General features: G+C 49.4%; 1 protein-coding gene across 15 annotated transcripts in view; it reads right to left on the bottom strand.

Moving 5' to 3' along the window:
- The window catches only part of DOCK7 (dedicator of cytokinesis 7), a 92,833-nt gene extending 77,457 nt beyond the window's left edge, over window positions 1–15,376 (bottom strand). For 13 of the 15 annotated variants that reach the window (XM_039556326.1, XM_039556327.1, XM_039556328.1 and 10 more), the window contains exons 1-2: window positions 15,279–15,375; window positions 6,555–6,660 (exon numbers count right to left, since the gene is read on the bottom strand). In XM_039556326.1, the coding sequence (XP_039412260.1) occupies window positions 6,555–6,660; window positions 15,279–15,316 (144 nt within the window). In that variant the 5' untranslated portion in view covers window positions 15,317–15,375. Of the gene's footprint in view, window positions 1–6,554; window positions 6,661–15,278 lie in introns of all 15 variants that reach the window. The other 2 variants (XM_039556337.1, XM_039556338.1) reach the window with 1 other exon arrangement.
- Window positions 15,377–15,762: the final 386 nt, after the last annotated feature.

Below are 15,762 nucleotides of genomic sequence, written 5' to 3'. Positions count from 1 at the left end.
TTACTTGCAAAAATGACATTTTCTTTCAACTAAGCACTCCAAAAATAATCCAAATGGATCCAAATTCAAAGACTCACATATCTGTCTACTGCCATCCCTGCATTTCAGAAAACCCATACTCCTGATTTCCTTAGCCTGATGAATGGTGAGCCCAGAGAACTCCTGCCTTTCATTTCTTGGCTGCATTTATAATACATGGAAATATTCAAATGAACCAAGGAGATTCCTAGGCAATCTCTGCTTTCCATCAACCACATACAGCTCCCAAGCTTCACCAAGGATGACACCTCCCCAGCCATAAGTGCAGTCATTACCTCCCCACTGCCTCTGGAATGCAGTTCCCTATCTCCTGCTTTGTTCTGGCTCTTACTCCTTCTTTTGCATCATGTTCTGTGAGATGCCATTACCATAGAGAGCAGCTGATTAAAGTCCTTTATTTCAAATTGCAATTGTGCCCCAAAAATTGCTGTAAGCATTCTCTGTGTCTGAAACCTCCATCTTTAGCATGTGAGAATATTCAGTATTAAGTTCTGGATTCTGTGAGATCTGCAGTGTGTGTCAAGTTCTACCACAATGCTTGAGTTAGAAAGAGCCTCTAATGAAAGGAAATGGATTCCCCATCCCTGGAAGTGTCTGAGGCCAAGCTGGATGGGGCTTGGAGCAACCTGGGATAGGGGAAGGTGTCCCTGCCCATGGCAGGGAGTGGAATAGGATGAGCTTCAAGGTCCTTCCAACCCAAACCAGTGTGGGATTCTGTGAAATGATTACAAATACACCTACCTAAAGAAGGATCCTACATGGAACAAGTAACAGCCAGTCCCAAAACCAGTGAGATGCTTTATGTACAAATACTGCCAGGTTATTTGCTATGATAACTGGTTGCTAATGTAGGAAGCCATCTGGGTATAGAAATATTAATATTAATCAGAGATTAATTAGTTATCTGGGAATACTAAAGCAATTTCTTACCAAACCTAGAAAGACACGAGTTATGCCTCCAAGGACGGGTAAGAAGACAAGATCTTTGATGACTAAGAATTGAGCAATTTCACCAGGAGTATTTGGAGAACACAAAGACTGATATAGAAAATGCAGGTGCTGAGACTCATCTCAAAGAGTTTCCCTCTGATAAACTGTGACAAAACTGAAAGCAAAAACTGAGACAGCAGCAGAGAAATGAAAAAGCCAAACAGTTTGACCAGAGATTGCAGAAAAATCAAACTTCTCACTTTTGGCAGAAATGTCACATCAGCTCAGTGGAGACGGACCCCTCCGGACCCTCGGCGCTCACACAGGCAGACCCTGGTGGCTCTGAGCCCTGGTGGCTCTGAGCCCTGGCAACCACGGACACGCTCTCCTGAGTGGGAAATACTTGGCACAGCCACCTCTCAATTCCCAGGGGACAATTTATCCCCTGCATGGATGGATTCACCAAGAGACAGGCGAGGAGCCGGCGCTGGCGTCACGCAGAGCTGCCCGGGCTGCTCAGTGCCCTTGGACACTCCCAGGGATGGGGCAGCCTCAGGGCAGCCTGTGCCAGGGCCTCATCACCCTCTGAGGGGAGAAATTCTCCTAACATCCAACCTCTGGCAGTGGGAAGCCATTCCCTGTGTCCTGTCCCTCCATGCCTTGTCCCCAGTCCCTCTGCAGCTCTCCTGGAGCCCCTTCAGGCCCTGCCAGGGGCTCTGAGCTCTGCCTGGAGCCTTCTCCTCTCCAGGTGAACACCCCCAGCTCTGCCAGCCTGTTTATTAACAATTACTCGGTATAATATCATTAAGAGTATTTATCTCTGCTAGCATGTGAACTGTTTAAGTTCTGATACTGTGAACTGATTCTAGTGGACACCAGGCTCACCAAGAAAGATAAAACACTCCTGACCTTTGCAACAGGGCTCACTGCTGACTTCAGCAATAGAATGGGAGCAGTTTTAATGTCCTACAGAAAGTGCCTGCACCAGAGCAGAGCTAACTGTGAGCAGTCCCCAAGGGGAGGAGGCAGGGAAGAGGATGTGGATGCCTCTCCCATCCTCCCCTGTCTGATGAGGATAGACCATTGAGCCAGGCAGGGCAAAACCTCCAGGAAACCCATATAATGGGAGGCACTCTTCAGCCTTCATCAGCCCTGAGACAGCAGAAAGACTTGGCTCATTTTCCTTTTCAATTTTTGGTGATAAAATTACTTGGCTCTGAACGCTCCAAAACGCCCTTTTCTGTGCCACATAGGACATTGTCATGTTTTCCCTTGCTGTGCTTCCCATTCATTTGCACAAATCACCTTTCCTTCTTCTCCTAAATTACGTTAAAATAAACAATGGAAATATACAAAGGAACCTATATTCTCTTATTGAATAATTAGATGCTATCTTTGAATACATGGCCAAAGTCTGACATCCAATAAATCCAAGACAAAGCCTCAATTAGCCCAGATAATGCCCATAAAGCCAGCAGTGCTTTACAAAGATATGTAAATGTCAGCACCTTCATTTTACAGGGAGAAAATGGAGTGCTGAGAGCAGACATGGTCAGATCACATCACATCCAAGAATCCAGATCCCTTTATTCCCAGACTAATTAGTATCTCTTATAACAGTGTTCCTTTAAATACTAACAATCCTCTCTGCTGTAACATACATCAACAGACAGGAAATATTACCCCAATCCCTTGGAAAAAGCTGTGATTTTTCTATAAAACAACTGAATGTACATTCATTCTGCTTATCTGCAAGTTTTGTAAAAAGCTGCTCTTCTAATTAAATCAAAAAATCATTAAGGTTGGAAATGTCCTCCAAGATCAAGTCCAAACTTTGACTGAACACCACCTGGTCAACCAGACCATTGCACTGAGTGCCATGTCCACCTATTAAAATATACCTCTAAAGATGTAAAGAAATAGAAAAAAGAGACCTGTAAAGATTTTTTAAAAATTAAGAGAACTTTTTCTTGGGGGAAAAAAAAAAAAATATCAAGCTTTGGACAACAGCCAAAAACATTTCAACAATTATCCTTGGCAGTCAAAAGTGAAAAAGAAGTCCAAGATTTTATAAGTCTTTATCTACTTTTAGCAGACAGAGTTAACTGGCACAAGGAGCTGCTCCACAGAAAAAACAAACTCGGGAAGAAAAGAAAGTGGTTAGTCACGAGGAATCATAATGGCCCATAGTAAACAGTCCAGTTCATCAAACAAACAGAGCAAATTCCCCATCCTGCAAGATGCTGGGGAATTCTCCCAGAAGAAGTGCAGGCTCTCTGCTTTCACCCAGTGGGGCTGGTGGTGAGAAGCACCAGCTCCCAGCAGGGAATACTGAACTCTGGAGGAACCCAGGATGAGCAGAGCACATGGCTTCCAACCCAGAGCACACCCAGCAAGGTGCAAATGCACACTCCATTCACCAGTGGGCTTGGAGAGACTTGCAAAAATCACTTCAAAAAAATCAACCCTCCTTCATGGAACTCTCTGAGCTCACAGCTCCTACTCCCCAACAGCAAACTGTCAGTGCCTTCTGTTGTGGGTTGCAAAAATAAAAGCTCAGAGCTGCAGGGACTGCATCCTGCCAGGAGTCCCAGCCTGGCACGCTGGGTTACACAGGAAAAGCCTCTGAGGGCCTTGGACCTGTGTCTGGGGTTTGAGGAATGTGCAATTAAAATCAGCTGCTCCTGAAGTGGCAGAAGGGTGGAGGCTGACAATAATAAACTCATTTGAAAGCAGTGTCTTCTCCCCAGCTCTACCAGTTACCAAATTAGAAACAGTTCTGGCAGCATTTTGTCTGCTGCTTGTGAGGCAAAAAGGAAGAGACTTGCTAAAATTCAGCTGACAGGTTTTTGCATTTATCCCAGGTTCAACCACGGGCAAATCTGTGGAGTGAGGAACATCCCTGCACTGGCTTCAGCTGACAAGAAACAAAAGGCCCAAGCAAGCACAGAGCTGAGGACTCTTCATTCACAAAAACCTCCATTTTTCCATAAAAATATCTCCACTGATAAGACTCTCACACAAACTATCATAAGCAGCTGCTGTTGGCAACTGTCAGAGAATCAGTGCTGACCTTGTCTGGACCAGAATTACCTCACCACAACGAGCAAGATGGGCATGAGAGACCACATCCGCACAATCACTTCAGTTGTAGAACCATGGAATATCCTGAGCTGGAAGGGATCCACAAGGATCATCCAATCCAACTCCTGGCCCTGCACAGGACAACCCCAACAATCCCACCCTGTGCCTGAGAGCATTGGCCAAATATTTCTTGAACTCTGGCAGGCTGGAGCCCCCCCAGTCCCAAGGTGCTGCCATTGTGGAGATACTGAAACTCAATCACACAACATTTTAGCAGGAATTTCCTATTCACTCCCATACGACATGCCCTACTTCAGGCTTTTAAACCAGTGTGGCTACACAGAACTGAACTCTTCCAGAGCAAACACAGCTTCACACAGCGATGCTTTCCCTCTGCATAATGCTGATTATCAAACCAGGCCAGGCAGGCACAGCAGATCCTGATGGATGCCTCAGGGAGAGAAATTAACCCAAAATTCAGACAAGCAAACCTCTGTCGTATTCTGCAGCCTCAGGATACAGACTCATGACTTAACTAAGTAGACTTTTCCTACAGACTATCTCCTACAAACCATCACCCCGTGTTAATCAGGCCTCTGCAGAGCATCTCTGCTCAACACTGAATTTCATGTGACAAACTGGGAGCTTATCACAGCAGCCATCACACAATGCAGTTTGATAGGAAAAGCTCAGAGCCTGCTTCCAGCCAGCACGACCTTTTCCAGCTTTTTTACAGATTCTTGCATATATTTACTAGCAAACAGCACGGCAAGAGGATAATGAGAGCTGCTGACAATACCATGACCAACAAGTGTGACGCTGTATCAAAAACTGCATGTGAAGATCAACAGGACTGAAGCTTTGAGCATGAATTTGGTTGACGGCAGAATGGAAAAACCTTAAAAAGAGGAGGAAAAAGTGGAAGAGACAATTCAGAGTGAAAGGAGGTGACACGAGGAAAAACTGATCAAAAACATGGCTGGGTGAGGAGCAGCCTGGAGAAGCTCAGAGAAGACATCTCACTTTATGGGAGTAGAAAGGCAATTCAGCCAACTCCTTCCAAGATGAAACCACAGGTGAGACAAGTGAGGCACAGCAGCTGCTGGGATGGACATCCCATGGGAGTGCAATCCTCAGCTATGCAGTGCTGCAGGGAAGTGCAGTCAGTGACCCTGAGTGCTCCACACACCGCTAATAGCAGGGGTCCCTCCCTATTCTAATGCTGGATTATGCAAAAGACCATCCAGAACTGCCAAGTCAGGGCTTTGCATTATCACTGCACAGCCCAGCAGAGCCACTGAGATAAGGCATTAGCATTAGCAGCAGCTCTCATTAACCCTTCTATCATTAACCCTTCTATCATTAATCCTCCTCCGTGCTCAGTCCCCACCACGCTGGGCACCAGCTGACAGATCAGCCTTCGGCTCTCCCTGTGCTCCTGGGAATGACAGGAATTCCAGCCCTCCTCCATCCCCAGTGCCTCTGGCACAGTCAGATCCCCTCAGAGATGAAGTTTGTGCCCGCAGTGAAGTCACTTTTCTGAGCTAGAGGTCAGCCTGGAGATCCCTTTAGAGGTGACACTCAGCTCTGAGGATGCGTTTGTGCTCCACAGGAGGAAGCTTTAACAGGTTACATTGGACATGAAGCAGAGGGAATTCCCATGAACTCACTCCCACAATCCCAGGAACTGAGGAAACACTACAGGACCCTACTCCAAAGAGAAGAACTCTTGTAAACTCACAACACTTGCACAATCGAACTCAGGGCACATTTCCAGCCCTGCCTGACCTAACCACCCCTCTCTGAAGAAAACAAGATGCTCTAATATTTGTTTTCCAAGTTGACTGCTGCAAAAAGAACTGCTGTGACCTGAAGCAAGACCCCAAATCAAACATTTCCAGCCTGAAAAAGTTTGCTGCACTTCTTGAAATGTTGACCACAATAAATCTGGAAGGTTACTGGTAGGCCATGCAAGAAAGTCTGACTTCAGAAAAGGTGATTCTGACAATGCAGCTCTTCAAAGTGGGCTGTAAACTTGTAAGTAAATATACATTCCTGAGGAATAACCCCACTCAACTTGCACAATAATATTTAAAATACTTCAGAAGAGTAGAGGAGCCGCTTTGGTCCTGCTCTCAAGAGTGACAAGGACAGGAAAACAGCAACCTGAAGTGCAGGAGCTTGCAAAGAGCTCTCCATGCAGAGAACCACACACACATGGAATTTAATGCCCAATCCAGGCTGTTTGGGGATAAAACAACGAATACCTGCTCAAGAGAGCTCCTTGTCCTACAAAGATTCTGCAGAAACACAAACTCCCAGCCACACCAACTGATTTGCAACACAGAAATCCCCAAAATTAGTGGGTTTTGCATGGAATTTTTTCCTCTGTGTTATCAGGGCCGCTTACATCAACAACGTGTCAGCACTGAGTCTCTTCCCAAATGGTAACATGACTGTGGACAGCATGCTCAGCAATCCCTGCTCCAGGCATGACTTACAGTGGTGTGATGAGAGACGCTGCCTCCGATGTTGAGGTTCTTGAGGAGCTGAGGGGAGCCTCCATACTGCCCCGAGATCTGCTTCCTGACCTCGGCTGCCACGGTCCTGGAATGAGACAGGGACAGAGTTATCTCTGAGAGGGACATGGGGATGGATCAGATCCACCTCCCTGTGCTGTGCTGAGACACTCACTCACTGGAATAAGGGTGTCACCACCTGCTGGGAACAGATCCTGCATAATGGATTCCCAGGAATCACAGAGCTCTCACAAGGCTGCAGATACAGATTTTTAACAGCAATTAATTGTTTTTTCTCCTGTTGTGAACTGCTCTTCTGTGCACATCTGTGGCAATAAAATGCACGTGACCCCAAGCACAAATTAACTTGTTCCCAGCAGGCTCTTCCAAGGAAAGCTCTTCTCCAGAGTTCTCCTCACCCTTCAGCAGTTCCTGGTCACACAGCTGCTCCTGTACTCTCTGCATTTTCATCCATCATTTTGGGGGTTTGCAATCCCAGTCAGACAAAGGACCAGGAAACAAACGACTGGGTCAGAACAAAAAGGTGTTTCCCTTTCCGTGTAGGAAAGGCAAAGGTGGGATGACGGTGACAAGCAGAGGAAACACTGGCACAATGCCATGTGTCTCTGCCAGAGAGAAATTCCACCACGGGGTAATTTTCTCACCAGGAATGGAAAACACAGAGCAGCCCTTCCATGCCTGGAGGGTGACAGCTGTGACCCTCCAGGGTTCTCTGTTTTGGCTAAAGAGCCACATTGTCACTGCTAAGGCTGAAAACACAACAGGTAGGTAAAGCCACCTGGAGGGGGAAGGAAGAGCATGGCAGAGAGGGAAATGCTGATGGCCAGGGACTGTCTAAACAAAGCCATGGGTCCAGCCCTAGCACAGCCATCCACAGCTCTCCATCCTGTATCCCAGCAGGAAGCTGCAGCTCCTCTCAGCAGGGATAGCCAAACTTCAGAGTAGGGTGGAAATGGTTTTGTTCCAAAGGCAAACCAAAAACCCAGATTCCTTCCACAAACAAACTGTTTTGCTGAAAAGCTGCTGTGTACTCCTGGCCTACAGGACCTCACCAACATGAATGCTCCCCTCTAGGAGTCAACACCCAATTTATTAGTGACAAACCCACCCCAAGTGTCATTCACCACATCACAGCACTGCTGGCAGCTCTGGCTCCCAGAGCCAATTCCCAGCTCCAAGGAGACACTAACCAGCCCCTAAGGTAGATGAAGAGGCTGCAAGGACAGGGGTGGCTTTTTTCTGCTCCATCAGTGATCTTTGAGCATCCTCATGGCTAAGAGACTCCTGATCTCACCATGGGACTGTGCTGTGTATCAGCACGAGCTGCTGGAATCCTGCCAAGGAGATGGTTAAATCTGCCCTAAGCTAAACCTGGACATCAGGATGGGCTCCTGGCTTTGGGACTGCTGGTGGGCAGGAATGAAGGCAGCTGGAGGCAACTGCTGTCAGTGGAAGAGAAGGGAACTCTAAGAGGGAACTGGCTGGGACAATTGAGGCTACCATGGAGAGCAGATGTTTCCTCAGGCCAGAGGATGGATGTAAGATTAGCTAGAGGAAGCATCATTTTGTCTTTTTTAAAAAGTACACTGCAGGAGGAAAAAAAATAAAGTTTTATGTATTCTAGCTGCAAGAAGTTATTTCCTTCATGTTTGCCTTTATCCACGGGAGCTGATGTTTTCACTTCTGGAGGGTGGCTTCTGGAAGAAGACCAAGCAGCTCCTGCTGGGGACAGGGAACATCCAGGAAAAGCCCTCTCCCTGTTCCCACCACGTGTGCACACAGACACACGTGAGAGCAAACCACGTGTGCTGCCAGCTTTCGTAAGGAAATTTGGAATGGATTAAAATGGCTGCTTGGCATGGAAAACACACCATGCATCTGTGGCTGAGGACTGAGAAGCTTGTCCCCAGGATGCAGACGGGCTCTGCTTTAAACCAGGCTCACTCTGTGTGTTTTTTGTCACTCCTGATGAGGCACAGAGCCCTGGCAGGAAAAATCAGAGCCCAGCACAACACAGGAAAGACTAAAAACCCTTCCCCATTTTCTAGAGGCATTGTTTCCAGATGGGAAGTACAGCCAGAGGAGGGATCCTGTCCTCAGCTGGGGAACCACAGCCGTGCCTGGCTCCTCCTGAATCCGTGGATCCCCAGGAACCAGAGGCACCTCCATGGTCCAACAGGGGAAGGAGGGTGGTGCCACAAAAGGGTGGCACTGATCAGCCATGTTGCTGCTCCATTAATACCTCACTGGATATTGAAAATTCCCCAAAATTCCCCCAAAGCCCGACCACAGAAAGTCAGAACCTCCAATGGGTTTCACCAAGAAATCACCAGTACTCTCAAGTGTGAAGCACTCCTGCCTCTCCAGCTTTCACAAGCACTCATCAAAACTCTCCCCATGTGAAGTAAATACTGTCTGAACCTCAGAATTCAGTGGAGTCTGCAGGAGTTACTGCTATTCATTCCAAGCCTGCAGTCCAATCCACAGCTCAGGCTGATTCTTTCTTGTATCCCTGCTTTGCAGAGGTTTTGGACACCACTTCCCTACTGGAAAGCATCCTGCCTCTGACACTTAGAAACCATCTCCTAAGGTAACCTCATCTCCAAATGTATTTACAGGTATCTATGCCCATCTGGGTTTGTGGCAGCAGGATCAGGCTCAACAGCCCTCTCCCACTCCTTTCTACCTGCCAGGTATCCCCTCCCAGCCTTTGGGCTCCCTTGATCACCCAATGGCTTTTCTAGAGCTGCTCCAGTTGGGAATCCCATCTTTTAGCAGATGTGCTTCATCCCGATCACTCCCTCCAGAGAAGGAGTGGAACCTTTGGAGAACCCAGTGAGTATTTCCCCATTGAGATAACACCTCAGCTGACTACTTTTAGGGCTGCTTCCTCACTGTTTCCTCACAGAGGTTCCCAGCTTCCCTACAACAAATAAGACCTGATCTAGTGGAAGTGTCCCTGCCCACAGGATGAGCTTTAAGGTCCCTTCCAACCCAAACCATTCCATCACTCTGTGAACACACTTGCCTTCTCCTCCTCCTGCATTCCCAAAGGCTGTTTGTCCATGACAAACTGTTCACGACCAGCAGTTCATGTTACACTATAACCCTGAACACCATTTCTAACCTAAAGCAATGCTGGGGTTACACCAAACCCCATCAGAAAAGAGAAATAAATATTCTCCAAATGTAAAAAAAAAAAAAAATTAATTTGGTAGAGCTGAAGAGCCATTAAAGCTTTGATAATTAAAAGGACAAATAAAAAAACTGCCTCTTTAATAACTTATCTAACATTCAACACGTAACCTGGGAACCTCAGACAAACATTCCAGTTAATTACAGCCCACAGCCTCATGCACGTCTGTGTTTAAAGTACATCTTCCCCAGTCACTTCCTTTCTGACCTTCTTCACTGGTTAATTATTGTGTGTGCATGTGGTTCACACAGAAAAAGGAAAAAAAAAAAAAACACACAAAGAAGAGGAAGAAAATTCCCCTTGGAACTGGCTCCTAAAGCAAAACAAAACTGGTCATTCTCAAAGTCCTCCAAGCTGCAAATAACAAAATGAAACCATTTGTTTGCACTCCCAGGGTTCTTTACTACACAAAAAATCATTTCTGTTTCTATGTGCCCTGCCTGGTCAAACCCAAAAACTGTTCCTTTTTTTTTTTTAACTTTTTTTTTTAGCTTAAGCAGCGAACTGGAAATATCAGTTCTTCTTTTTGCCTTCCCAAAAAAAGACTCCACAAGTCATGCCTGGTGATGCCAAGCAAGGTTAGGAACTCTCCCTTTTCCCAGCAAAGGTGGGTCAGGGACAGCCTCGGGTGATGTGAGGAAGCCCTCTCATCCCCACAGCCCTCTCCACTGGGAAAGGACAAGGTAAATTGCTTCTCCCCATCCTGCTAATTAGGGAACTGTTCCTCCTGCCTGTTCTTCACCCTGGGTGTCACGTGCAGGGACTCTACACCCAGGGAGCCTCTGAGAAAGGCAGCCTGGCACAGTGAGGCATCTGCAGCCCCAGCAAAGCTGCCTGTTCTCCCTCGGAGAGAGAAAACTGCATTTACACATCATTTACTTCTTCAAGTGAAAGCATCACCCTCTGTTCAGCCAGCAAGGGCTGGAAGCATCCATCCCACTGACTCACTGTGCTTGGATCTGAATTCCCAAAGCCCAGTGGCACTGGCTGTGTGTGCCACCTCTGCAGAGAGAGGGCCTGGCCCTCTGTGCCCACGTGCTCCAGCTGGGCTGTCCTGCCTGCAGCCCCATCCAGGTGTGAGTCACCATCCAGGGAAGCTCCTGCTGGATGAGGGAACCTGCTCCAGAGATCCAGGGAGAGCTCTGGCCTGGAGCCACTCTGCCAGTTCAGCCCTGCACCCAGCCTTCCTCCTAAACCCCAGGTCCTGTTTCCTTCTGAGTGAACTCCTTCCCCTGGGAGTGAAATGGGTTTGATTTACAGCTGAGGAAATGCCCAGCCTGATCCCGACCGCTGCAGGGTGCGTGTGGGTTCCTAAATTAACACAGATGAGCAACAACATGTTCCCTTTTTCCTCACCATTGATTAAAAGAGAAAACATCATACAACGCTGCCTGTGGTGTTCTTCTGATAATATTTGATTATTGAGGCTGAAACTTCACCCCTGAGCTGCAGTGGAGGGAACGAGCTCCCAGGACACCTGACTGTGGAAATCACCACAGCACCGGATCCTGCAGGAGAGCAAAGTCACACCTCATACTAAAAACACCCAACCACAGAAGGAAGCCTTGGCCAGAGATGCAGCTCTGTAGCACAGCCCTGGAGATAAAGTGTTGTCCCTGCCTTCTCCCTTGCTTGAAGCAGTCAGGGATTTTCTTGGGCTTCCCAGAGCGCTGCCAACTCCCACACGAGACATCCACAGAGGCTGAACAGGGACAGCCAATGGGACTTTTGGAGAGGATGGGAAAGGGATGCTCTGAAATTCCTGTTAAAAATCCTTTCAGTTATCCATGACAGTGTTTTGACAATGCAAATGGCAGCTGGATGTGAGAAGAGAATAAACTGTGATGAATATTCTGCTGTGACCACGTTTCTGGCCCGATTTGGTGCTCCTGGGAGCCAGTGACAGCTCTGCTATTGATTTCAGTGGGTGCAGGTTTCACACCATCCCTCTTTACCCTAGGGCTGGGCACAGGAGGCTGTCAGCCCCCCCGACACATCCTTCAGGCAATGTAAAAAACACAAATGCAAATTTAGCCTTCCCAAGTCCCCGTTTTACAGCACCCCATCAGTGTAAAGGGAGCTGCAGCAGAAATAAGATGCTCTGAATGTAGTGAACACAAGTGTTTTCCCCTCAATTCAAATCCATAAAGACAAGCTGTGATTACTCCAGGAATCCCATACAATGTAAGAGCCCTGGATGATGGGGAATTTCCAAGTCACTGAATGTCTGAAAGCAGGATCAGCCCCTGCTGAAGACCCCCCAGCCCTAGAGAGCAGCACCTCACGGGGTTCCTGCTCACATGGAAGCACCTGGACCCACAAGGTGAAAACATTTTTCTGTGGACCCCATTGACAGCTGGGCACAGGAAAACTGAAAATTCTCAGCAAGAGAATGCAGAGCAGTGGTAAAAATGACACTGTGGGGTTTGTGTGAGGCTGATATGCACTGTAAAACAGAGGGCAAGGCAGGTGTGCTGTTCCAAGTCACAGGGAGCCTCTCTCACCATGGGAGCAGGAAAGGAAGATCAAAACTCTTTCCAAGCAAAGACACTTCCACGGTGATGGTCTGACCGAAGCAGCAGCTCTGAATTCCCCAGATAACCCAGCTTCAGGATAGTCCAAGAGCACTGACAAGGCCCTGAGTCAGGGGCTCACATTAAAGGCTACATGGGTTTATCCCTGTAATGTTTTTGCTGTGTGAGGTTTAAAGGGGGAGTTTTTCTTTCCTTCTGAACTCTGAAAAGCCTGCACACCTTTTCCTCTGCCTGCCCCAGGAAACACTGCAGTGCTGGGATACAACATGCTCCAGTTGCTGGGGCATTCAGGAACTCAGAACTGACCTTTTGGGGGGGCTGGGGGGGATTTCCACATCCTGCTTCTTTGCCAAGCAGCCCCATATCCAGAAAATGTACTGGGATAACACAACTGGGAACATGAATTGGACACAGGTGGCACTGGAGTTCCTCTGCTCTTCCACTGAGATGGAAGCAACAGCCTCTGTGCCACTACAGAAGCATCATGATGCTGCAGAAGGATGTGATCCACTACAGTTTAATAAAAAAATTTCCTAACAATTTATCTCCAATTAAAAATTAGCAGCAGTATCAGGCAAGATCTTATGTATTATTAACGCATTATACTAAGTTCAACTCAGGAGTTTCTTCTGATGAAGTCAAGAAGAATTACTAAGTACCTGTGGTGGCCAAATTCTTGTTTAAATCCATCCCACAAAAACGCAGCAGGACCTAATCATGGAGATACCTTGTAACATAGTCTTAAAAAGATATTTTGAAACTGCTGGGCAATTACTGATAGCCTCTGCCCAACATTTAAAGACTTTGAGGCAATGACCAGGCAGCCATGGCACTGGCATTCTGCACAGGCCCTTGAGGGGCACCACAGTGGCTGAAGAAAGCATAGCAGGTAAATCAAAACTGTGGAACCACATCCCTGAGCATTCCAAGAAACAGCTCAGCCCATCTCATGTTTGTTTTTAGTTTAGTTTAGTTTAGTTTAGAACCTTGCAGCTGGACTAAAGGAATTTGCCTTGGTGGATCTGAGTGACATCCATTTGAAGCACGGGCTCTCAGGCAAGGCAAGAGCAGCATGGCTATTTCATGTGAATAAGACAAATGCTACGGCTACCTCGATGAGTCAGCCAAACCAGAGGGCAGAGTGTGAAAATGTGAGGGATCTATTCTTCTTGAAACAATGGAACTGGCGAGGGCATCCAGCAGCCACCAGCACAGCTCTGGGACTTCTGTGCACCGCTTGCTCCAATCTCTCATCCCCTGAAACAGCAACATTCCCAGCAGCACGTTCTGTGCCAGCAGGAGAAGGGCAACAGCCCAGGCTGGGCATCCCCAGGTGCAACATTCTGCCCACAAGCTTTTGCCATCATGTGCACTGGATGTGCAGGCCACGAACCAGGAACATGAGATTTCTCAGAATATGACACTACAACATGGGAAACCCCAGAGAAAACACAATAATCTTCCAAGTGTAAAAGACAGCTGGAGATGCAACAGCCCTGACCTCACTGCAAAGCACCTGGGTCCTTCCATGGGCACAGATGAACCCGACCTGCTTAAAGACCACCTCTGCCCACACACACACACTGGGAAACACATGGAGAGGATCAGATTAGCCCAAAAAGGTGCACAGAGGTGGCACATCTGTGCTACAATCCAATGAACCCTCTGCACCAGGCAGGAGCACTGAGCACCACACTGGTCACCCCAGGGCCATTTTAGTTAACTTCCTGCTAGGGCTGCACAACTCTGACACTCCGACTCCTAGTGCTTGTCTCTCATGTGACTATTTCTATGACTACAATCAAGAAGCAGGAAAAACGGTCTGGCAGCAAATCCATCTCTCCCCATTCCTTGATCTGTCACATTAACCCCTGGCTAGTGCACATCAAAATGTGCAGAGAACCTGAAGGGAAGAGCAGTGCTTTCAGCTGTTTCCAGATCATGAGTGGGGTGGGACTGATGTCACTCCTCTACCTCCTCTCCAGCCTTTTCCTTTGACCTCCTTTTTCTTTGTCCGTGACCCTTCTCCATCACAGTTTCTCTAACTGCAACTATTTGTACCTACAGCTTCTCACTCAAAGGCATGAAAATGATACTCCTTTTGCTACTGTCCACAGCCTCCTGAACAGTTCTGGCAGAACTGATGGGTTCTCGCTTTCACTCCACTGCTGGTTACAGGTAGGAGAGGTACCACGGTCACCAAAGGTTACCTGGTCAGACCTGCAGACAGAAAAACTGTTCCTACCTGGAACCACACGCCTAACTCAGAATGTAAATCTGCAGAAACCTGCTACTGGCAGGTAAATTTCTACAAATGCTCCTCTTTAAAAAAATAACAAAACTTTGAGAAATCCAAGGATGCTCAGCACCGCGAGCCTCACGTAGCTCTGCGCGTCCAAGGAGCGGTGCCTCCGCGAACCAGCCCTGCTCACACACAAAAGGAAGGCGCTGGAAAGGAGCTCTCTCTCCATTTTCCAGCCAGGAGGAGGTGGGCGCTCCCCTCCCAGGTGCGGGGCCGGGGCAGCGCCGGGAGGCGGCCGGGGCAGGGCCGGCTCCGGCAGGAAAGCGCCGGGCCGCCCATTGTGCGGCGAGAGGGGCTGCACAAAGCGCCCGGCCGGCCTTTGTTCGCGGGAGCGGAATTCCACGGCTCTTTTCCTCCTCTTTCTCCCTCCCCCGCTTCCCCGCGGCAGCTCCCCCGGGGGAGCGGCCCCGCTCTCGGCGCCCGCCGCGCCCGCTCCGGGCCCTTTGTGGCGGGCGGGGGGGGCCGCGCAGCCCCGCGGCCGCGCTGGGCGGACCCTGCCCGGCGCCCCCGGAGGCCGGCAGGGCGCGGGCGCCCGCGGGCCGCGCCGGGCCCGCTCGCCCCCGGGGCGCGGCAGCGGCGGAGCCCCCGCGGCCGGGCCCGCCCGTCCCCACGCGCGGTGCCGGTGCCGCCGCCAGCCCGGCCGCCCCCGGTACCTGCTGATCTTCTGGGCGAAGGCGCGGCGCTCGGCCATGGCCGCGCTGCGGGCTCCGCGCTGCCGGCCCGGGCAGCGCTCGGCCGCCGTAATGCTCCGCCGAGCCGCGCACTTTAGCGGCGCAGCTCCCACCCCCGGCGCTCGCCGCGCCCGCCGCCTCCTCCCCCTTCCCGCCAGGGGGCCGCTCCTCGCAGATATACGGGCGGGGCGGGCGGCCGGCGGGGCGTGACCGCGGCCGGCCCGGTCCTGTCCCCATCCCCGTCCCCATCCCCATCCCTGTCTCTATCTCTGTCCCCACCCCTGTCCCCGTCCCCATCCCTGTCTCTATCTCTGTCCCCATCCCCGTCCCCATCCCCATCCCTGTCTCTATCTCTGTCCCCACCCCTGTCCCCGTCCCCATCCCTGTCTCTATCTCTGTCCCCATCCCCGTCCCCATCCCTATCCCCATCCCCATCCCTGTCTCTATCTCTGTCCCCACCCCTGTC

This window comes from Corvus cornix, chromosome 8, assembly GCF_000738735.6.
Source record: "Corvus cornix cornix isolate S_Up_H32 chromosome 8, ASM73873v5, whole genome shotgun sequence".
Lineage (NCBI taxonomy): Eukaryota > Metazoa > Chordata > Aves > Passeriformes > Corvidae > Corvus > Corvus cornix.
This window is presented reverse-complemented; position numbering and strand designations above follow the sequence as displayed.